General features: G+C 46.1%; 2 protein-coding genes across 3 annotated transcripts in view; both read left to right on the forward strand.

Moving 5' to 3' along the window:
• The window catches only part of Hm13 (histocompatibility (minor) 13), a 46,374-nt gene that overhangs the window by 3,692 nt on the left and 19,676 nt on the right, over positions 1–23,006 (forward strand). For both annotated transcript variants that reach the window (XM_013010875.1, XM_013010876.1), the window contains exons 2-6: positions 4,706–4,804; positions 13,211–13,293; positions 19,519–19,607; positions 22,344–22,429; positions 22,537–22,741. In XM_013010875.1, the coding sequence (XP_012866329.1) occupies positions 4,706–4,804; positions 13,211–13,293; positions 19,519–19,607; positions 22,344–22,429; positions 22,537–22,741 (562 nt within the window). The remainder of the gene's footprint in view (positions 1–4,705; positions 4,805–13,210; positions 13,294–19,518; positions 19,608–22,343; positions 22,430–22,536; positions 22,742–23,006) is intronic.
• LOC105981648 (malignant T-cell-amplified sequence 2) lies at positions 20,721–22,337 on the forward strand. The gene has a single exon (XM_013010874.1). It carries the CDS (start codon positions 20,869–20,871, stop codon positions 21,412–21,414), a length of 546 nt encoding a protein of 181 aa, XP_012866328.1. The 5' UTR covers positions 20,721–20,868; the 3' UTR covers positions 21,415–22,337.

The following is a 23,006-nucleotide window of genomic DNA, read 5'->3' on the forward strand; positions in this document are numbered from 1 at the left end:
TGCCCTTGCTTTTCTCACCAAATACATGTGGAAGATCCATTCCTGTCAGTTCATAAGATTTGGTCATGCCCTTTAACAGCTGTGTGGTACCTGCCATGCCCCGCAGTTTAGAGTGCTGGTTCTCAGCAGGCCCTGGACCTGCAGCCTCAGTACCCCTAGGGAACATGTGAGAAATGAAGATTCAGAATCAGACAACAGGAGTGCTCCCCCATGTTGGTAACAAACCCTTCTGGTGCATTTCATGCCACTTGATTTGGGGAGACAGACAATGGTCGACAATAGAGTTAACAGTTTCCTCAGCAAGCAGCAGAGTCCTTGCTTGTTTAGTAGCTGCATAGTACACCCTGTGGAGGTTTTCAAGCAGGCTAGTGCTGCAGACAGGTTTTTTGAGTTCTCTCCCAGCTGATGGGGGAGGGAGAGGTGAAGACAGCCTTGGGCCAACTGTGAGAAGGAGGTGATTCAGGAAATGTTCAGGAAGCAGAACTGTGGCAAGGTAAGTGACTGGAGGGCTAAGTAGAGGGGGCCCTAGGGTCTTGAGCTGGGGTGACAGGAATAGAATGGTTCAGGCATTACAGGTGGTTCCTAGGGCATGGCTTGGAAGCAGCACTCTCAGACCTCAAGCTCTGCCAATAGCTTGAAGTCAGGCATCTGTCTTCCTTTGCTTCTGCCCTGATAACTGAAGGTCCAGAAAGCTATGGTTACCTCTGCTTATATGTCAGTCTCCTCCTCCTCGCTCTTCCCCTCCTTCTCTAATTATGTTTTGTGTTTCAAGAGCTGTTTGAATTAAGTATGTTTGGTTTGGTTTAAAAGTCCAAGTTATTATGTACAGAATTTCTGTAACTTCTTTACCTTTGGGGTTCTGTTCCTCAGGAAGGTTACAAGCTTTCTGAGCATCATCTGCTCACAAGTTCCCATCAGAAATTTCCAGACATTAAGGATGGAGCTCATCTAGTAAATAGTAGCCAGGAGCTTACATAGGCTCTGCAACCAGCCTGCCTGGGTTTGAATCCTGGGTCTGCTGCTCCCATCCATGTTTCACTAAGCAAGTTACTTTATCTATGAGACTCCATTTTCATGTCTATCAAAAGTACCTGCTTCTTAGGGTTTATGAGAATGAAATCTTGTAAAGCACCCAAAGCAGTGTGTAGCACATGAAAACGTTTCAGTCAGTGATACCCTCATTACTGTCCCTGCCAGTCAGATCCCACATCTTCCATTCTGACTCAACACTGCAGCATAAGATATTTATAACAATTACCCGCAGAGACCAGATCCCTCTGCTTGGTGAAGCATCTGGCCAGCCTTGTTTGTCATCGAATATCAGACCTCTTCCTGCCTGAATAATGGGCTGCACTGAAAGAAATTTGTGGAAGTGAGTCACAGCACTGGTTTGCTGAGAAGCCACAAAGTCCTATTTTAATTTCAAGCCCTGTATTTCTATATGTACAGGTCTCTGCCTAGTAAATGCTTCACCTCCTTGTACATAAACTACTCGACTCTGTTTATCTAGCTCCTGCTCCACACCAGACCCTTTGCTGAGCTTTCAAGGCCTTACGTAGCATCTGCTCAAGTCACTTGTGACTAGAAATAGTGTTTTTTCTGCTTCCTAGTGATGCTCTTGTGTATAATACAAATAGCATGTACAGCTCGAATGATTACTCAGGTGCTAAGTGCTTCTAACGTAAATGGGAATCCTTAAAACTCATTTTGCAGCCAAGAAACTGAGGCCCTAAGAGAGAAGATCAGCATCCCAGAGTCCTACAGCTGGGCAGAAGCACAGCTGGGAGCCTGGGCCTTCTGGCCTCGGTGTGCTCTGCACTGCTGAGTGTTCCCATGAGTATTGCATTGGTATGCCTTTCTGTCTTATTTCATGTCTGCTGCACTGTACTAGACTATTCACCTGTTAAGGTCTTAGCCTACCTGCCTGGAAACACTTAGAGATCAGGAGCTGGGTAGGGATTTTTTGACCCATACCACTATATTAAGGTTCCAGAGATGCAGAAGTAAGCAGGTTCTTGCCTTATTCCTACTACCACCACCAAAAGCAGAAACCAGGAGCTGGCAGAAAAGAGGGAAGGAAACCAACCCCACAGGGCCAGTATTGTTTTCCCTCTCCCACCCTACCTCCTGGAAAAGCTGTCCCCATGACTCCTGGGGCAACAGTCTACCTTAGCCCTACACATGATAATCATAGCCTCTCACATGACTACAGAACAGCAATGAATAAGTTTCTCAGGTATAGTTCATATGCATCTTTGTGCATATGTGTAACTTCTGTCTTCAGGAAAAGTTCCCAGAAGTGGAATTGCTTGCTCAGAGGGTGTGTGTGTACATTTGTGGTTTTCATGTATATTGCCAAATTATCTCTACAAACAGACCAGTTGGCCCTTTCTTCCCCTACATCCTACCAACTTTGTTAGTAGTGTAGGATTCTTTGTACTCTGGGAGATGATAAATGGAATCTTGGTGTGTTTTAACTTGAATTACTAAAAATGAGCAGCTGAAGCTGAGCTTCAGCTTCTTGCTAGTGGCTCATATCTGTAATTCTAGCTGAGATCTGAGGATGATGGTTCAAAACTAGAATGGGCAGAAAAGCTCACAAGACTCATCTCCAGAGAACCAGCAGAAAGCTAGAAGTGGCTCAAGTGATAAAGCACTAGCCTTGAGCAAAAAAGCTCAGGGACAGCCCCTAAGCCCTGAGTTTTAAGGCCCAGGACTGGCACTTACAGTGTGGCACTTACACGGTAGGAACACTTGCTGACCCCTAAGGAATAAGGATTCTGCCTAGTATAAAAAGTATGTAAAGGGGCTGGGAAAGTGGCTCAGTGGTAGAGCACTTGTCTTGCATGCATGAGGCCCTGGGTTCGATTCCTCAGCACCACATAAACAAAAAGGAAAAAGCCGAAAGTGACACTGTGGCTCAAGTGGTAGAGCACTAGCCTTGAGCTGAAGAGCTGAGGGACAGTGCCCAGGCCCAGAGTTCAGGCCCCATGACTGGACCCCCCAAAAAAAAAGGTAAGTAAAAAGCTTTCAAGCTGGGCGTTGGTGCTTGTGTCTGTAATCCTAGCTACATAGGAGATCTGAGGATCATGGTTCAAAACCAGCCCAGGCAGGAAGGCCTGTGCGACTCTTCTCTCCAATTAACCACCAGAAAACCGGAAGTGGTGCTGTGGCTCAAGTAGTAGAGCGCTAGCCTTGAGCTGAAGAGCTGAGTGACAGCGCCCAGGCCCAGAGTTCAAGCCCCATGACCAACAAAAAGGAAAAAAAGAGCTTTCAAATACAAATTTAAACCAGGATTATACTATTACTAATGAGCTTTCATTTTAAAGTCTTTTAGCATAAAATCTGTGAAACTGGTTTAATTCTTTTTGGGGGGGGGCAGTCATGGGGCCTGAACTCTGGGCCTGGGCACTGTCCTTCAGCTCAAGGTGAGTACTACCACTTGAGCCACAGCGCCACTTCCAGTTTTCTTGTGGTTAATTGGAGATAAGAGCCTCATGGGCTTTCCTGCCCAGGCTTTGAACCCCCAGGCTTTGAACCGTGGTCTTCAGATCTCAGCCTCCTGAGTAGCTAGGATTACAGACATGAGCCACCAGCGCTGGGCTGTAATATTTTCCAACCTGGGCCGGTTTACCCCTCCTTAGGCAACCTGGTGTTCCCCCTGCTCCTGGGAGGTTACCATATTGATGCCGAACTTAGTGCAGACACCCAATCGGCATAGCACACTGCAGCCCAGAACTCCTGGATTCAAGGGATCCTTCAGGCTCAGCCTTCCGAGTAGCTGGGAGTAGCTGGGATTACAGGCACATGCCACCGCGCCCGGCTGGGCTGTAATTCTTTGAAATAGGATCTCACTTCCTCCCCCAGCCATGGGTTCTGCCTCACCCTTGAGAAAGGGTTTTGGTGAACTTTTCAGTCCAGGCTGACCTCAAACCTCATCTACCCTTCCAATCTTAGCTCCCAAGTAGCTAGGATTACAGACATGAGCCACCAGCACCTCAAAATAGTGGGGTTATTTTTGGTTACATTCAGTTCTTTTTCATGTAAATATTTATCCTCTGTCAGCTCTTTACCCACAGTCACATTCTTGCCAACTGTGACATCTGCTGTCATAAATTTAATTGTGGCTTTATTTTTACTGTACTCAAATCTCCCAGTCATATTCTTTTAAGTTTACATTTTGCTTCTTGTCTTCCTTTGTGCAATTTTAGCTTTTGTTAGTTTCGTTAGCTTATTTTAACTCTGCTTATTACTTGTTGACTGCTGTATAAAAGACTAATCATATTTCCTCCTAGCTGACGTATTAGAAAATTGGTCATGGAAGCCAGGTAAGGTGGCCCACACCTATAATCCCAGCCCGCAAGAAGATTGAGAGTTGGGGGCCAGCCTGGGTTATACAGCAAGACCCTGTCTCAAAAACAGTTCTCTTTATGAGATCAGCTGTCACAATTTCCATTGTCTCAGCTCTTCTCCACAGGTGCCCTGTACTCTAGGTTCAGATCTCAGTGGCAGAATGATGAGATGGGTGTGTCTTACCCATGGTGTAGACAAGAGAGAAAAGCATTAGCAAAATCTTTGGGGCCCAAGGCACTAAACTGGACTGGAACAGAAAGGGAAGAAAGAAAGCATCACATTCCACCACTCCCCAGCTGCGGTGGCCAGACTTGCAGCCCCAGCTCAGGGACCCTTTTGTTTTCTCCTCTAGAATTCCTCGGAGATGCCTGAAACCATCACCAGCCGGGATGCCGCCCGCTTCCCCATCATCGCCAGCTGCACACTCTTGGGGCTATACCTCTTTTTCAAAGTAAGTCATTTTTAGTTTAAATGATTTTATTTCATCTCATTTTTCACCTCACAGGAGCAATGCATGTTCCTTTATAGAACATAAAGCACTTACCTGTAGATTTGTGACCCAGGGACATCACTGTGGATGTTTGAGACCCTCCCCATCCATCGATTTCTTTTCTCATAGAGTTTTTTGTTCTGTTTTGTGGTACTGCTTTGGTTTTAGCATACTGTTTACATTGGGCTGGGGATAGCTTGTGTTAGACATACCTCTGCCATACTAATCACCTTTTTTTTTTTTTAAATTTATCGAGGTTTATTTTCCCAATAAAAGTTACACGGGCTCAGTGTTGAAATCCTGGAATACACAGAAAAGTAAAAAGGGGGAAACAGCAGTCATCCAAAGCCCCACTGGCAGATACAGTGACAGTGACAGTTTCCCCTCGGAGGTGTGTCCTTGGTGTCTCTCCCCGCTCGGTTTCTCCACACTGTGCCGCATGCTGTATTTGGTCTGTAGCTGCTTTTTTCACTTACATTGATGATACCGTGAGCATTTTCTCATGTTGCTGCAAATGCTCCACAAGCTTTTATTTTAATATAACTGTACTACTTTCTGATGATAAAAATAATATAGGCAGAAAAGTGTGTCAAGAGAATGCAGAGGTCATCATGTCCACCTTGTCACTCGACTGGTATGTCTCCTTCCAGGCTTTTAAGAAGCATGATTTTTACATAGGAATAACTACAGTATTTTCTTCTGTTTTTGTTTTTGTTTTTTGTCAGTCGTGGGGCTTGAACTCTGGGCCTGAGTGCTGTCCCTGAGTTCTTCAGGTCAAAGCGAGCCTTCTACCACTTGAGCCACAGCACCACTTCTGGTTTTCTGATGGTTTATTGGAGAAAAGAATCTTACATGCTTTCCTTCCCGGGTTGGCTTTGAACCTCAGATCTCAGCCTCCTGAGTAGCTAGCATTACAGAAGTAAGCCACTGGCACCCAGCCTCTTTGTTTTTTAAATAGTACATTACAAGCACTTTTTTCCTGGATATTGGGAATTACTCAATAATGGTTTAATTTGCATTTTCAAAGTATATGTCTATGGTTTAACTTTTTGCAAGGCTGATTAAGTATAGTGGAGTACTTGCCTAGCATGTGTGAGGCCCTGGGTTCCATTCCTAGCAACAACAACAACAACAAAAAAAGAAAGTAAAAATTTTTTAGCCTAAGGAAAGACATAGAAGAGCTATAATCCTCTCCCCAATATAGTTTGTTATGAATCTTTTTTTTTTGCCAGTTCTGGGGCTTGAATTCTAGACCTGGGCACTATCTCTGGCCTCCTTTTGCTCAAGGCTAGCACTCTACCACTTGAGCCACCACTTCTGGCTTTGTCAGTGATTAATTGGAGATAAGAGTCTCGCAGACTTTCCTGCCAAGGCTGGCTTCAAACCACAATGCTCAGATCTCAGCCTCCTGAGTTGCTAGTATTACAGGCGTGAACTACTGATGCCTAGCATGAATCTTATTCTTCAGAGTTAAGTTTAAAAGAAAAACACTAAAATTTTAAATGTGTACATCAAACCTACCCTTACCAGGGCAGTACTACCTGTATCAACATCATGAAATCTACCTGGTGTTTTTCTAACAGCTTTTCAGGGTTGTTTACGATGTATCTGAGAGTGTTTAGATGTGAAATTGTTGCATTGCCATAGTGCTGACCATGGCAGTATTGATGTGGACCTCTTTGTGCACATATTTTGATTCATGTTTCATATTTTACTCAAGTATCTCTGCAGTAGGATTGCCAAGTCAGTCTTGGCTTCTGTAATCAGACACTGCCAAATTTTGTGTGAGTGTATGTGTGTGTGTGTGTGTGGTGCTGGAATGAATCCAGGACCTCACACATGCTAATAAGCATACTCTCAGCCCCAGATAGTGCCAGATTGACCTCCAAGAAGATTGCTGTTTACATTCTCACCAATAGTTACACTTGGGCTCACTTCCTCCTGCTCTCAACATAGCTAACAGCAGCATTTTTAATTTTTACTGATCTGTGGATGAAACAAAAGCATAATTTGTAATGTCTCCTTACCTAATTTGTAATTTATAGTTGCCTCCATGCTTCATTGTTGGATCAGAAACACTTATTATGGGGAGAGGGTCCACTGTCCCTCAGCTTTTCAGCTCAAGGCTAGGGCTCTACCACCTGAGCCACAGTGCTACTTCCGGTTTTCTGGTGGTTTATTGAGATTTCTGGTGGTTTATTGAGTTTCATGGATTTCCCTGCCCATGCTGGGGCTGGCTTTGAACCACAATCCTAGATCTCATCTTCCTGAGTAGCTAGGATTACAGGCATGAGCCACTGGCGCCCGGCTCAAAAACATTCTTTTTAAGTTAGCAGTTGTGGCACATGTCTATGATCCCAGCACTTAGGAGGCAGAGGAAGAACAATTATGAGTTCCAGGCCAGCTGGGGCCAAATAGTGAGGTCCTGTCTCTAAAAGCCATTAAAGTGAAAATAATCTTTAATGTTTCCAGAATATCCTTATAAGCAGGTACACTTTAGGTGATATACAGCATCATCTTCACTTTAAGCAAAGTGTCATTACCATTTTTACTCTGCGCACTGTTCTGTTTTCTCTTTTTTTCCTGGAACTCAAGTGAATAGCTAAGTACTTCAAATGTCTTGACTCGTAGCATACCATTCTCAGACCCTGTCTTTGTTTGAACCCCTTCACTAGTAATGCCCACCTCCCTTCCCACCTTTCTTTCTCTGTTCACCAGAGATCACTGCCCCCACGTGTCTGGCATGTTGGTGTGTCTATGAGAGAGAGTTGAGCTGCCACAAGCAGTCTTATATAGCAGTCTCCCTCTGCTTCCTTTTCCTTTCCCCTGTACTCAGGTCTTTCTGCTGCTCTGCCAGCCCCTTGCTTCCGATTTGTCTTGTCACTGAATTATTCACGTTTCTCTTGTGCTGAGAGCAGGATTAATGTCCAGCCTGTCCTGAAGTCCTCTTACATGTGTAGTAACTGGTATTCTTTCCTTAGGCCAGATGCCCTCTTTTTAAAGCACTGGCTTCCTGTTTCTCAGCCTGTCCTCTCTTGGATAAGTGAGCTCCAACCGGCCTTGTGTCAAGGCCCAGTGTGTACCTCTCCCTGATGCTGTCGAGGGGCCACTTTGAGGTCCTGAAAGACAGCTGTTTAGCTGACTGCTTAAGAGAAAAAGGGGCTTTGCCTCAGCCCTTTTTTCCCTCCCACCTGGTTGGGCTAAGTCTGTAACTGCTTTGTAGACTCCTAAACTTTATATTTTCCTGATACCTTGATATCCCCATGGATAAGATTTATGCATCCTGCCCAGGCAGCCCTCTCTGCCTTTCCTTGATGATATTCAGATACAGAAGAGAAATGAGAAATTCCCCCAAAGTCTGTTATGTATTCTTTGACCCTGACTCCAATAAAAGCATCTGTCCAGAGGTCTCCCTCATATTGAGCCTTTCTGAGGTACTTTCTGGATTGTTTGAAATGTCATATTGTAAGTGGAGAGATAAGCCTTCTGTATGGTCTTTTTTTTTTTTTTGGGTCCGGTCGTGGGGCCTGAACTCTGGGCCTGGGTGCTGTCCCTCAGCTCTTCAGCTCAAGGCTAGCGCTCTATCACTTGAGCCACAGCGCCACTTCCGGCTTTTTTCTTTTTGCTTATGTGGTGCTGAGGAATCGAACCCAGGGCCTCATGCATGCAAGGCAAGGACTCTACCACTGAGCCACCTTCCCAGTCCCTGTATGGTCTTTAAGGGACATTCCAACACAGGGAGGCATGTGCACTCAATGGTCCCTGGAGACAGGGACACGCTCTTGGACAATAAGAATCCTTGAGCAGTTGTCCATGTTGGAGACCAGTGTAGAGAGCAAAGGCAGAAGGAGGGATTTCACTATGTGTTTAAACGTTGCTGGGTCACAGGTAAAAGAGGGCAAGAAGGATAGCTTGTGGCAGGAACCAGCCTAGTACTAGTCACCAGGCCATGTAGGCAGGGTGTGCCCAAGCCTTTTTTTTTTTTTTTTTTTTTGGGTCCGGTCGTGGGGCCTGAACTCTGGGCCTGGGTGCTGTCCCTCAGCTCTTCAGCTCAAGGCTAGCGCTCTATCACTTGAGCCACAGCGCCACTTCCGGCTTTTTTCTTTTTGCTTATGTGGTGCTGAGGAATCGAACCCAGGGCCTCATGCATGCAAGGCAAGCACTCTACCACTGAGCCACCTTCCCAGCCCCCCAAGCCTATTTTTAAGAACGTTGAGGCATCAGGAAAAAGTCTTGAAATTTTAATAACACGTAAATAACATTTCTCAGCCTTTTACTGCATTTGCTTTATCTCACTTCATTTAAAACAGATTGTGTTGAAACAGCTTATAAAAATTAACTCCAAACCTAAGTGTAATGAAAACCTGTAATCCCAGCATTTGAGAGGCAGAGGTGGTAGGATCAAAATTTCTTCAAGGCCAATCTGGACTATACAATTAAGACTGTCTCCAAAAAGAAAAGAATAGAAAAAATCAGTAGCATAAGAAAAAGGAGCTGTGCATGGTGGCTCACACCTGTAATCTAGCTACTCAGGAGGCTGAGATCTGAGGATCATGGTTCAAAGTCAGCCCCAGCCTGGGCAGGAAAGTCTGTGAGATTCTTGCTTCCAATAAACCACTCAGAAAATAAGAAGTGGCGCTGTGACTCAAGTGGTAGAGCTGGTAGAGCACTCACCATGAGCTGAAGAGCTGAGGCCCAGCACCTAGGCCCAGAGTTCAAGCCCCACAACCGACAAAAATAAAGAAAATTTGTCGGATGCCAGTGGCTAGCACTATAATCCTAGCTACTCAGGAGGCTGAGATCTGAGGATCATGGTTCAAAGCCAGCCTTGGCAGGAAAGTCCACGAGACTTATCTCCTGTAAACCACCAGAAAATTGGAAGTAATGCTGTAGCTCAAGTAGTAGAGCGTTTGCCTTGAGCTGGAGCGGTTAGGGACACTGCCCAGGCCCAGAGTTCAAGTCCCACAACCGACAAAAATAAATAAATAAAAAGGAAAACAGGATAGAGAAGAAAATTGCGGGCTGGGAATGTGGCTTAATGGTAGAATGCTTGCCTAGCATACATGAAGCATTCCTCAGTACCACTTAAACAGAATAAGCCAGCTGGGCACCAGTGGCTGATGCTGTAATCCTAGCTACCCAGGAGACTGAGATCTGAGGATTGTGGCTCAAAGCCAGCCTGGGCAGGGAAGTCCATAAGACTCTTACATCCAGTTAACCACCAGAAGTGTCACTGTTGCTCTAGTGGTAGAGTACTAGCCTTGAGCTGAAAAGCTGATGAATAGCACCCAGGCCCAGAGTTCAAGCCTCATAACTGACCAAAAAAAAAACAAAAACAAAACAGAAAAGGCCAGAAGTGGGGTTGTGGCTCAAGTGGTAGAATGCTAGCCTTGAGCAAATGAAGCTCAAGGATAGTGCCCAGGTGAGTTCAAATCCCAGGACTGGCAAAAAAAAAAAACTAAAATAGAATAAAACTATTCTTGGGTGAAGACCCTTATTCCAGACCATATGATCTGAAGACACATTCTTGGAGGAATGGGTCATAGTTGTGATTCCAGCTTTGTAGCAGCCAAAGCACAGAGGAGGGCAAGATTTGATGCTCAGCACACAGATCTACAGTCCCAGCAAGCAAAGCTCACATTGGGACCTGAAGAGATTTTTAATCCAGAGCCCACAATGACTTTCGTTGGTGTATAGTACATTGCCATAAATGAAATATAATCTACATGTTCACAAAATATGTGCATAAATCTTTTTCTTGTAACCTTTGCATTATCAGGCACTGATTTTCCTCATCTATTCAGTGATTCTGCATTTATTGAGTACTGTCACATCGAGCTCTGTGCTGGGGACACTGTAGGGAGAAAAGCAGTGGGTGGTCTCTGCCCCCAGGATAGAAGATGTGAAGTGGCTATAGGAGAGCTCTAGTGCCAGGAAAGCACAGAAGGACCAGCGCAGGCTGAGCCCCTCCTGCCCATACCACCAAACTAGACAGCAGTACCACCATCCACCTGCTGCTCACCCAGAGAGCCCAGGCATCTCCTTCATCCTTGCCTGTTCTCCCAGCCCCTATATATACATCCTGCACTCTGGTTCCAGAACAGATCTGGACCCTGCACTACTCATCACCCTCCACGCCACTGCCTAAGGCATCACTCTCCTCCCTGTGTTGGGTTCTGCAGGTCTTCCCTGAGCACTGTATTTATTACCACTTTTGCCATGTAGGTTCTTTTTTTTTTTTTTTTTTTGTCAGTTGTGGGGCTTGAACCCTGGGCCTGTGCACTGTCCTTCAGCTCAAGGCTAGTGCTCTACCACTTGAGCCACAGGGCCACTTCCGGTTTTCTGGTGGTTTATTGGAGATAAGAGTCTCACAGCCTTTCTGCCCGAGCTGACTTCAGATCATGATCCTCAGATCTCAGCCTCCTGAGTAGCTAGGATTACAGGCGTAAACCACTGGCACCTGGCCCATGTAAGGTCTTCTATAAGCAGAGTTCCTCTCGGACATCAGATCATGTCATAGCCTTCCTCTCAGCTGTCACTATTCCATGCACACACAAAGAAGTACCACCCCGGACCTCTGTACCTGCCCTCCCCTCTGCCTTAGGTATCACCCCCAAGAATCTTTACAACCCACTCTTCACTTATTTTAGGATTATGCTCCAATGTCCTCTTCCAGAGGTCTTCCTTGACTACCTGTTTGAAATAACTGTCCCTTTCTCTTAACTCTGCCCTGCTTGGCTTTTCTGAAGCACAATCTGATAAGACATTGTGGATCATTGGTTTGTCAGTAATTCTCCCTCCATCAAAGGCACAGGAATTCTGGGTGCAGGAACTTTGCCTAATTCCTTGCTGCATCCCAGGTGTTCAGTAAGATACCCTGCCTAAACAGTAAATGTCGGTTGAATTGGGGGAGGAGGTACACTAGAATGCCAAGAAAGCAACCTAAGGAAAACTCTGAGCTGAGAGTGGAGGAAGGATGAGTAGAAGAGACATCTCAGGGCAGCATGTGCCCAAGCTACCTGTGCATGAGTATGGCACAGACCACTATAGGGGCTAGAACTGAGCATGGCAAAAGGAAGACACTGCAGGGCTTAAACAGGACAGTGGCTAGGAACCAATGACTTACACCTGTAATCCTACTCAGGAGGTTGAGATCTGAGGATCACGGTTCAAAGCCAGCCCGGGGAAGGAAAGTCCATGAGACTCTTATCTCCAATTAACCATCAGAAAACCAGAAGTAGTGCAGCTCAAATGGTAGCGCGTTAGTCTTTGAGCTAAAGAGCTCAGGAACAGTGCCCAGACCCAGAGTTGAAGCTCCACAACTGACAAAAAAAAAACAGGACAGTGACTCTAATCAGAGTTGCTGTGTGTGTGTGTGTGTGTGTGTGTGTGTGTGTGTGTGTGTGTGTGTGTGTGTGTGTGTGTGTGTGTGTGTGTGTGTGTGTGTGATGGGCTTGAACTCAGGGCCTGGACACTCTCTGAGCTTTTGTGCTCAAAGCTAGCCTTCTACCAATTGTAACCACAGTGCCATTTCCAGCTTTTTAATCATTAATTGGAGATAAGAGACTCATTCTGCCCAGGCTGGCTTTCAACCACAAACCTCAGATCTGAACGTAGTGAGTAGCTAGGATTACAGGCATCAGTCACTGACATCCAGTGTAGGAGAGTGACATTTAAACAGATTCTGTAACAGGCCTGCTTGGAGGTAGCCAGAGTTCCTGTACAGTGTCTGAGAGCACATCTTTTCCTCCATTAAAGACCATCAGAATGTCAAATTCAGTAGAGGAGACAGCAAACATGGAATCATACAACATAACCTTGCCAATGCCCAGAATTAGCATGACCACTGCCTTAGGATGTTTCTTAATTTCATCTGGCAGTAAGAAAGGGAGCAGCAGCTGTCAGGGCCTAATATCCTGACTGCCTGCCACTGTCAAGAGGCATGCTCAGAACTGATGTGAGATGTCTTGTAATTAGCATGCTTGGAGGTTTGGTGGCTACTTTGTAGGTGCTCCCAAGATTTTTGAACAGAGAAAATGGAGGAGTGAATTCTGAGGTGCCAGCAGCTCTCTTGGATCTGTGTTTATATTTTGTCATCCCCCACAAGTACCATAAAAGACTAAGCATAAATATAATAACTATCTTCAGATGTGGAACCATGATCACAAACCTTCAGACTCCTTTGGAAGGTACATCTGGGGGCTTGGCTTGAAGGGCCACCCTTTTTTTCACAGCTGTACAAAATAGAAGGCCCCTAGTATTGCTTGACAGAATTCTTCCTGATTGTCTCCTAACTCCTGAGAGGGGACTTTGGTTTCCTCATGGCTACCAGCTCCTAACTTCCTGTTTTCTTTTTTATTTCTGCAGATATTCTCCCAGGAATACATCAACCTCTTGCTGTCCATGTATTTCTTCGTGCTGGGAATCCTGGCCCTGTCCCACACCATCAGGTCAGAAGGCCTCTCTGCAGCATTTGAAGCCACTTTCTTGGGAGCAAGTACAGGGTCTTGGATATGAACATGACCTTTGGTGTCATTGAGAGCCAGGTGTGGATCCTGGCTGTAAAATCCAAGGCAATCTTGCCCTTATGTCATACTGTAGGTGACCTCAGATGAAAATCATAACCTCTCTGGGCTACAGTTTCCACATAAGGGCTGATAGAGTACCCAGCTGGAGAGTTGCTTGTGAAGAGTATTGTCCTGGTAGTTGGCATAGCACTAGAGGAGGGACGCCAGTGCACTAGGCTCAAGTCTTCACATACCATCTTTTCTCTTAATCAGAGGCACAGTGTGGGAAGCAGGAGTGCAGGCACTGAGAAATTTGACTGCCTGACTTTGGATCCTAACTCTGCCACTTACTAGCCCTGTAACCTTGGGCAAGTTACTTAATCTCTCTGAATGTGAAGAAAATAATAGTACTTCTCTGCTAGGGTAATGTGGAAAACTTTTTGTGGTCAGTCATAGGGCTTGAACTCTGGGCCTAGGTGCTGTCCCTCAGCTCTTCAGCTCAAGGCTAATGCTACCACTTGAGCAACAGCACCACTTCCAGTTTTCTGGTGGTTAAATGGAGATAAGAGTCTCCTGGACTTTCCTGCCCAGACTGGCTTTGAATTGTGATCCTCAGATCTCAGCCTCCTGAGTAGCTACGATTACAAGTGTGTGCTACCGGCTCCCAGCCTAATGTGGAAAACTTTTAACATGGTATCCTACACTTACTATGTTCAACAATTTTTTTCAGTACCAGGGTTGCACTTAAGAGACTCCTACTTTTATGAGATGCTTGCTTAGCTGGTGCTCTACTACTTGATCCATGCCTTCAGCTCTGCTTTCTGCTGGATATTTTGGAGACAGTCTTTGAGACTTTTGCCTACGTTGGCTTTGAACTATGATCCTCTGGATCTCAGATTCCTGGGTAGCTAAGATTACAGGCATGAGACATGAGCACCTGGCATCTTGCATATTCTTATAGCTTTTATCTGTGCTAACCTGCCACATAATCATCTATGGTTAGTTTTTGCTTTTAATCCTGAGTTGTAGTCAGGGAAACTGAAGCACAGAGAGGTTAAGAAGTTACTAGGATCACAGAGATGGTAAGTAACAGAACCAGAATTTAAACTCAGGTCTGTGTGACCCAGAGGGGGCTACTATTGACTTTCTATCCTGTGCACTGCAAACCCTCAACATCCTTGTACTACCCACCACATGGGGGACAAGTTGTGCCCAAGCTTGTGTTTACAAAGATGTCTCAATATGTTTCAACTTTCCCCTTGCAGTGATTAGCCATAGGCTGAGAACCACTAATAGGGAGGTGGCCAGCAGACCAGGAATACTCCCAGAAGGGAACTTGACTTCAACTCCAAAGGGTGGAAACCTGGAAGAGATCAGGCCAAGAGTTTAATAGTCCCTGCATATAAGTGATCACTATCAGCCTTTTCCCAGTGCAGTCAAAGAAAGCACTAGAGAGAAAGAACAGAAATTTCCCTCGGCGACAGTGAACACCATGGAGAGTATGGCCCATTCCTCAAGGCATAGTGGCAGGATGGGGTGGTTAGAGCATAGTTTTGAGGGGCAGCCTGGGACCAAGGCCTGGTTCTACCAGCTTTGCAATTTGCAGAGGTTACTCAAGCTTATCTGAGCATCAGTTTTCTAAGCTACAGAAAGAACCTCACAGAAAAACAAGCATCAAATGAGCCTCTGTGTGCAGTGTCCTTAAAACCATGGCAGGCTACAGTGAGTCCCGTGCTAGCCTGAGCTTACATCTTGGGACACCACTCCGGTCTTTGGACTGATCTAGTACTATCTTCTCCTACCCTGAGCCTTAACCTACAAGGTCTTATTCTAGCCACATTGAGAGGTGTTTTGTTTTGTTTTGGTTGGTTGGTGGTGGGGCCTGAACTCTGGGCCTAGGCGCTGGCCCTCAGCTCTTCAGCTCTCCCACTTGAGCCATGGTGCCACTTCCAGCTTTTTCTGCTTATGTGGTGCTGAAGAATTGAACCCAGGGCCTCATGCATGCAAGGCAAGCACTCTACCCACTAAGCCACTTTCCCAGACTCATCTTGAGAGAATTCTTATCCAGCTCCCTAGTCTGAAATGTGGAGGCTTAGAGAACCGGCAGTAAAGGCTGCACTCATGAGGACCTATGGCAGGGATGGAAAGAGTCACTCGACTCCATCCTAGGCTGATGAAGACCCAGCCCGCCCCACCTGCGAGCCTGGCCCATCCTACCCCACATTGTTTGAAAGTCACAGATGGGCCATATGCTAAGGAATTATTATGTTACTTTATCTTAGCAACCCTTCAAAGAGATGTTATCTCGATCCAACTCCCACACCAGATATATTGAACGATTGTCTCCTAACCAATTTGGAATTTTTCATGATAGATATCAACAGAAAATAAAAACTAACAGTAGCTTAGGGATGTAGCTTGGTGATAGAGAACTTACCTTGTAAGTTTTAATCCCTGGGCTTGATCCTTCCTTGGCACTCAAAAAATAAAAAAGAATGGAATAAATAAAAAATGGAATAAAAAGTAAAAATTGTTAACTAGAAACTATAAATAATGAAAATGAGTGTCATATCCATCCTAATATAATTTAGAGCAGTAATGAGATATTATGTCTTATAAGCCCAGCAACTCAAGAGGCTGACAGCCAGCAGTGGTGGCTCGCTCCTGTAATCCTATCTATTCATGAAGCTGAGATCTGAGGATCATGGTTCAAAGCCAGCCCAGGCAGGAAAGTCCATGAGATTCTTATCTGGTTAACCACCAAAGGCCAGAAGTAGAGCTATGATTTAGTAGTAGAACTCCAGTCTTGACAGAAAAAGCTCAGGGATAGCATATCCAACCAGACCCTGAGTACAAACCCTTGTACTAATCCTCCTTCCCCGCCCCCCCCCAAAAAAAACAATAGATTTAGGTATAATAAAAGAAAGCTTGAAGCTCCACTTCCTGCTTTTCGGTAGTTTATTGGAAATAAAGAGTCACAAACTTCAAACCACAGTCCTCAGGTCTTAGCATCCTAAGTAGCTATGATTATAGGTGTGAATCACCAGTATCTGGCTCAATTTTTTGTTTGATTTTTTTACTTATAGCAACAAAATTTGACCTAAGAAAATTAGAGCTAGCTGGGCACCAGTGGCTCATGCCTGTAATCCTAGCTACTCAGGAGGTTGAGATCTGAGGATCACGGTTCAAAGCCAGCCGGGGCAGGAAAGTCCGTGAGACTCTTATCTCCAGTAAACCACTAGAAAACCGGAAGTGGCACTGTAGCTCAAGTGGTAGAGTGCTTGCCTTGAGCTGAAGAGCACAGGAATAGCAACAGAGTTCAAGCCCCACGTCTGACAAAGAAAATTAGAGCTTGTAAAAATACTAGGTAGCTATGGACAGAGGTGTGCTCACCATACAGAACAGTCAGAGCAGCATATGGAGAAAAATTTGGTAGACAAAAACTGCCAAGTGAATGAAATTATTGTTTGTATGTAAAAGAACTACATGCTCTAAAGATAATTTTACTACAAAGAGAAATATAATTTAATTGTGGGGGAGGAGGGTTATAGAGAATTTACCTAACAATTAAACTGACTCTTGTTCAGTTGAATTGAGTTTTCTTTAATACCTCCTCAAAGAAAATTACGGGATTGGAATTTCCATGAGATTTATATATCCACAAACTTAAGAGTCAGATGTTCTTCCAGGTCTATACAACAGTGGTCCAAAGGTGTGAGATGGAGAAAATTGAGGTTTGGAAGGGTTATGTGACTGCCAGGAGCCACAGATAGCAATGGCAGAGTGAGGTTTTGAGCCCAGGCTGCCAAAAGTCTGTAGGAGCTGAGCCCACCAGCCCACCGGCCCCAGCTGTGATTTTCTCAGATCTCTGCACCTTCGCTACCATCCCACTGCCTACGTCAATACTCTGAGAACAAACCATAGCTTATAGTATTGGGGGTGAGGCTATGAGCTGCCGTTATCTTTTGTACAGTCCCCAAAACTCAAGTCCAACCAGACCCCAGATATCCTCCTGCCAGCAGAGCCTTGGCTTATTTTTATCACCTTTGACAGTTCCTGTCCTGTGCAGCTGACCCTTGGAGGACAGAGGCCCAAAGCTGCCACCCCAGGAGGAGGAGGCCACGTCATCAGTTTCACTAACTCTTACCATCCACCCCCAGAGAAGAAGGGTACCTGGGTAGTTACTTAGAAATCACAGGCCTTGTTTGACAGGAGCCATCAAAGGCTCTCTGCTTACTGCAAAAATGCATTGAGATTTGTTCAGCAAGCATTTACCATTTACCACCTGGTTACCATGCCTAGCATGGATGGCAGGAAGATAAGGAGATAGGAGCCACTGCTCAGAATCACAACTGCCATGTGTCTCTTCTTATGTTATATACAGCCTCTCTTTCCTCCAGAACAGACACCAGTCTGTTCAGTGTGGTATTGTACATCTATAGTCTTCTCTACTCAGAAAGCTAAGGCAGGAGGATCACAAGCTTGAGATGTATCTGGGAAATTTAGTGAGACTCTCAAAATTTTTAAAAGGCTAGTATACCTCAGAGATAAGACACAGGCTTAGCATAGACCAGGACCTGCATTCCCTCACCAGCACAAAGAAATGACAGTTGAGAAAAATGGAAGCTGCACTTAAGTTCAGAAGATGCACTTACTTAATCCTGTAAATAGTCCCCTGAGAAAGGAGTTACTTAGTGGTCCAGTTGCACCGTAGATCATGCCTTTAATAGAGCTGTAATTTGAGCCTATGAAGTCTGGCTCAAAGCCATATTCTTAACCAGCATGCTATGCTGGTGAGAAGCAGAACATGAAGTTCCTAAGGAAGAGGCCAGGCTGGGTGAAGGCCTTATTAGCTCCTCTTGAGCCACCTCCCTGCCTCTGCCCATAACTACACATACCCCAGCTTCAGACTTCCCCAAAGGCACCTCTCATCCATACCAGCTTCTGCCTCCCACATCGTTGGATAGAAGCCCATTTCTGATTCCAGCCCCCTATCTACCACATCTGCCCACAAGGCCTCTCAATATTCATACTGCAACCCAATCCTCCAAGCTACAAGCAATTGGTTCTGGAACAAATGGGGAACCTGAGATCCAGAAATAGTTCTTTAGTCCACATCTTTCTCCAAGACACCAAAATATTAGAGAACTCTTGTCCACATGTCTTAATTACTGTGACCTGGACATATCTAGGCTGCCTCGGTTTACCTTTAGTTGGGAGAACAGTTATGTTTTCAAGCCTAGCCTCTAGAAACTGCACTATACAAAAGCTTACAGTTCTCACATATCCCTGTTGCAGGCCCAGCACTTGAGCTGAACATCTCTTCTGCCTTTTCATCTTTACACAATCCTTTGTCCTTACAAACTAGTGGGAAGGCTGAAACCAAGACTTGGAATTCCTGACTCTGCCATACTAACTCTCTCTGCCTCTGTTTTTGCGTATATTTGGTGGGAACAGGCATTACAAAATTCACTAGGAGAGCTGGGTACCAGTGGCTTAGGCCTGTAATACTAGTTACTCAGGAGTGTGAGACCTGAGGATTGTGGTTCAAAGCCAGCCCAGGCAAAAAAAATCCATGAGACTCATCTCTAATTTCCATGGGAAGTGGTGCTGTGACTCAAAGTGGTAGAGCTTTAGCCTTGAGCAAAAGCACTCAGGGACAACACCCAGGCCCAGAGTTCAAGCCCCAGGACCAAGCAAAAAAAAAAAAAATCACCAGGAGTTCAGAGAACCAGGTTTGAACCTCAGGACAGCTACTTTATCACCCTGAGCAAGTCATTTTATAAGAACCTTTGTCTATAGACTAGGAAAAATGCCAGGAACCTGTGGCTCACACCTGTAATCCTAGCTTCTCAGAAAGCTTAGATCTGAGAGCTGCAGTTTGAAACCAGCCTGGGTAGGAAAGGCTATGAGACTTTTTTATCTCTGATTAACCAGCCAGAAACCCTCAGTGGAGCAGTGGCTCAAGTGATAGAACACTAGTCTTGAGCAAAACAGCTCAAGGACAGAATCCAGTCCCTAGGACTAGAAAAAGAAAAATTAACACCTACCTATCTGTGGAGCTGAGGGTGTCAAGATGTAACAGCAGTAAATGGGTGTTGAGGGTTATATTAGAGCTATTATTCCCAGGGGGCTCTGTTTGCCAACTTGCTTTGTCTTTCCTTCTAGCCCCCTCATGAATAAGTTTTTTCCAGCCAGCTTCCCAAACCGACAGTATCAGCTGCTCTTCACTCAGGGCTCTGGGGAAAACAAGGAAGGTCAGTGTTACCCACTTTCCCCTATGGTGTTTTGGGTTTCCCAGTTGTCTCCCCAATACTGGATTCTCCCAATAGAGAAAATGATGAAAGTGGGCTCCAGGATATCTTTCCCTGGGTTCATATCCAGCTCTGCCACACTTAAAACAGGACTCTGGGTGGATGGCTTATCTCTCTGAGCATTAGAATGGTTTTGTTGGGGCTTTTTCCCCCCATCTGAAAAACGCAAATCAAGCACCTTCTTCATAGAAGACCTTTTGGCTCCGTTAGGACACAGTACATAATGAAAAACACCCAGCACACTGCCTGGCTCATAAAAGTACTCAACTAAACACTGCTGTCAATCAGGTTTTATGGTGTCTGTTTTTGTGTGATAAATATTCAACCGGAGACTTGGAAGAGGGATTCGACGGCTTTTTTTTCTTTAGCCATAGAGGGTTCCGGGGAGCCTAGGAATAGCGGATTGTCATGTGGGTCCGAATATGGACTCAAGATTATCAGTAGCGTGACCAAATGGAAGCTGTAGCCCCGTTCCTAACGGTCGTAAGCCGTGGGATGCGTCCCCCTGCTGGCACCAGGCCCCTCGGCCGCGTCGGAGAAGCAGCGCTGTTAAGGAATCCTGTACCTCCAGTGCACACATACCGAATAAACCATTTCTGGATTTTTTTTTAAGGCTAAGCATTTTTTTTTAAGAGACCAGAGTCTCGGGGTCCGGACCACATCGGTCCCAGCTCTGCCTTGCTCGGGTGGCCCTCGGGTCCGGGATGGCGACCATCGCTCCACTGTCCAGCCGGAGACATTGAAATATCCCCGCCACGGGCCCCTTTAGCGACCGGGGGGTGCTGGGAAACGCGGCCGAGAGCGGTCCGTGAGCGAACGGTCCACGAGCGAGTGTCCAGCCAGAGCGCCGGCCGACGCCCCGCCCCAGACCCCGCTTCCGGCGATGACGGAGCCGCTCTGCCCCTCTTCCTGCCCGTGGCCCGCCCTTTCCGCTGCCCCCGTGCCCAGGAATAGGAAGCCAGAAGATCCGGAAGTGGGGGGAAAAGCGGACGGGGTGCTGACGTGATGCTCGGGAAACGGAAGTGGTCATATTTTGCGCGGCCGTAAAGCGCAGCCGGCTGGACCACTTTCCGGTTGACGACAACGGCCCGACCGCGTCCTTCGGTGCCGGCCTTCCTCGAGTGCGGAGCTTCCCGGGCTCTCCCCGTCACCGGTTCAAGTTTCGCGTGTGCCCGTCCCGGTTGGCGCCCTTCACCCGAGGATCATGTTCAAGAAATTTGACGAAAAGGAAGATGTATCCAACTGTATCCAGCTGAAGACGTCGGTTATTAAGGGTATCAAGAGCCAACTGACCGAGCAGTTTCCAGGTATTGAGCCGTGGCTTAATCAAATCATGCCCAAGAAAGATCCCGTTAAGATAGTCCGGTGCCATGAACATACGGAAATCCTTACGGTAAATGGAGAGTTGCTGTTTTTCAGACAAAGAAAGGGACCTTTTTATCCAACCCTCAGGTTACTTCACAAATACCCTTTTATCCTGCCACATCAGCAAGTTGATAAAGGAGCCATCAAATTCGTGCTCAGTGGCGCAAATATCATGTGTCCGGGTTTAACTTCTCGTGGAGCGAAGCTTTACCCTGCTGCAGTAGATACCATTGTGGCGGTCATGGCAGAAGGAAAGCAGCACGCTCTGTGTGTCGGAGTCATGAAGATGGCTGCAGAGGACATTGAGAAGGTCAACAAAGGAATTGGCATTGAAAATATCCATTATTTAAATGATGGTCTATGGCACATGAAGACATATAAGTGAGCCGTAGAAGGAATGTACTTGGGTTAAATATAGATAATTGTGTTTGTATACGTGTTTGTGTCTGTGTGTGACAGCATGAAAACAGTGCCTCTGTAGTTATGCTGAATAAACTCAACATACGCCTTTAAAAAAAAAAAAAAAACACCCAGGGTCCTGCTACCACAGCAGAGAATTGAAATTGGGGGAAAATTGTAGTTATCTGCTATACTCTGGAATCAGACTGGAGTGGCTACTGCTCTGTGAACCTGGGCAGCCTCCATCGTTTCTCCTGGCTTACTTGTTAGAAAGCTTAGAATCATCAAGAATGGGTCAAACATCAGGATGCGTGCCACAGGGGTCCCCACAAGACCAACCTCAGGCCTGTTCCTGCCTTTTTTTCCTAGGCTTGTGTCACTACCCTCTTCTTCCTCTTCTATTGAACAAGAATTGCCAGCAACCTTCAATTCCTTTAGTGGCAAAAAGATTCCAGAAAGAACTAGGACCTTGTTAAAGACCTGAGTTCAATGTGCCAGGCACTGTGCTGAGGGCATTATAAGGACCTTCACTTCCCCTAGCAGCTCTGTGAGGGAGGTGCTGTTGCCGTTCTGACAAATGAGAAAACTGTAACTCAGAGAGGGAACTGTCTCCCCCAGAGTCTCCCAGCTAAAAGCGGCAGAGCCTATATTTCCAATACTAGGGACCGCCTTCTTCTGACTCTCAATTTTCTCTGGATCTCAGTTCCCTCTTCTAAAAAATTAGAGGGGTTGGGATAGCTCTGATGGGCTCTTCCCATCCTAATACCCCCACCAAACTGGAGAAATCAAGGCTGAACCCCTGGGCCTCTGGGCTTCTGACCATGACCATAGACATGCCCTCCTCTATCCGGGGGCTGACAGGTGGGAGGGACAGCTCCACACTGGGGAGTGAACTTACCCAGCCTCTCTGCCCAGATATTGTCAACTATGAGTTTGACACTAAGGACCTGATATGCCTGGGCCTAAGCAGCATTGTTGGTGTGTGGTATCTGCTGAGGAAGGTAAGTAGCCAGCGCTTGTGTACAAGAGCCGGTAAGGGTGGCAGGGGAGGCAGCGTGTGGGCAGGGCAAAGTACAGTGAGCTAGGTCTAACTTCTGTTTTTCTCCAGCACTGGATTGCCAACAACCTGTTTGGCCTGGCCTTCTCCCTCAATGGAGTGGAGCTCCTGCACCTGAACAACGTCAGCACTGGCTGCATCCTGCTGGGTGGACTCTTCATCTACGATGTCTTCTGGGTAAGTCAAGCGGGAATTCCAGAGATGTCCATCTCTAGCCTCCCAGCCCCTCTTTCTTACTCCCTAATCTCTGGCCCAAGTAATAGTCATCTAAGGGAAATCAGGTCCCCTCTGGGTGGGCCCATCTGTAAAATGGAGCCAGAGAAAGCAAACTACCTATGACTGAGAGCCCATGCAGTACCTAGTGCCTCTGTCTACCCTCATGTCATTTTGATGGCTCTCAAATAGTAATCTCTAGGGGGCTGGGAAGGTGGCTCAGTGGTAGAGTACTTGCCTTGCATGCATGAGGCCCTGGGTTCGATTCCTCAGCACCACATAAGCAGAAAAAGCTGGAAGTGGTGCTG

The sequence above is a fragment of the Dipodomys ordii genome, unplaced genomic scaffold (genome assembly GCF_000151885.1).
Source record: "Dipodomys ordii isolate 6190 unplaced genomic scaffold, Dord_2.0 Scaffold13, whole genome shotgun sequence".
In the NCBI taxonomy this organism is placed as follows: Eukaryota; Metazoa; Chordata; class Mammalia; order Rodentia; family Heteromyidae; genus Dipodomys; species Dipodomys ordii.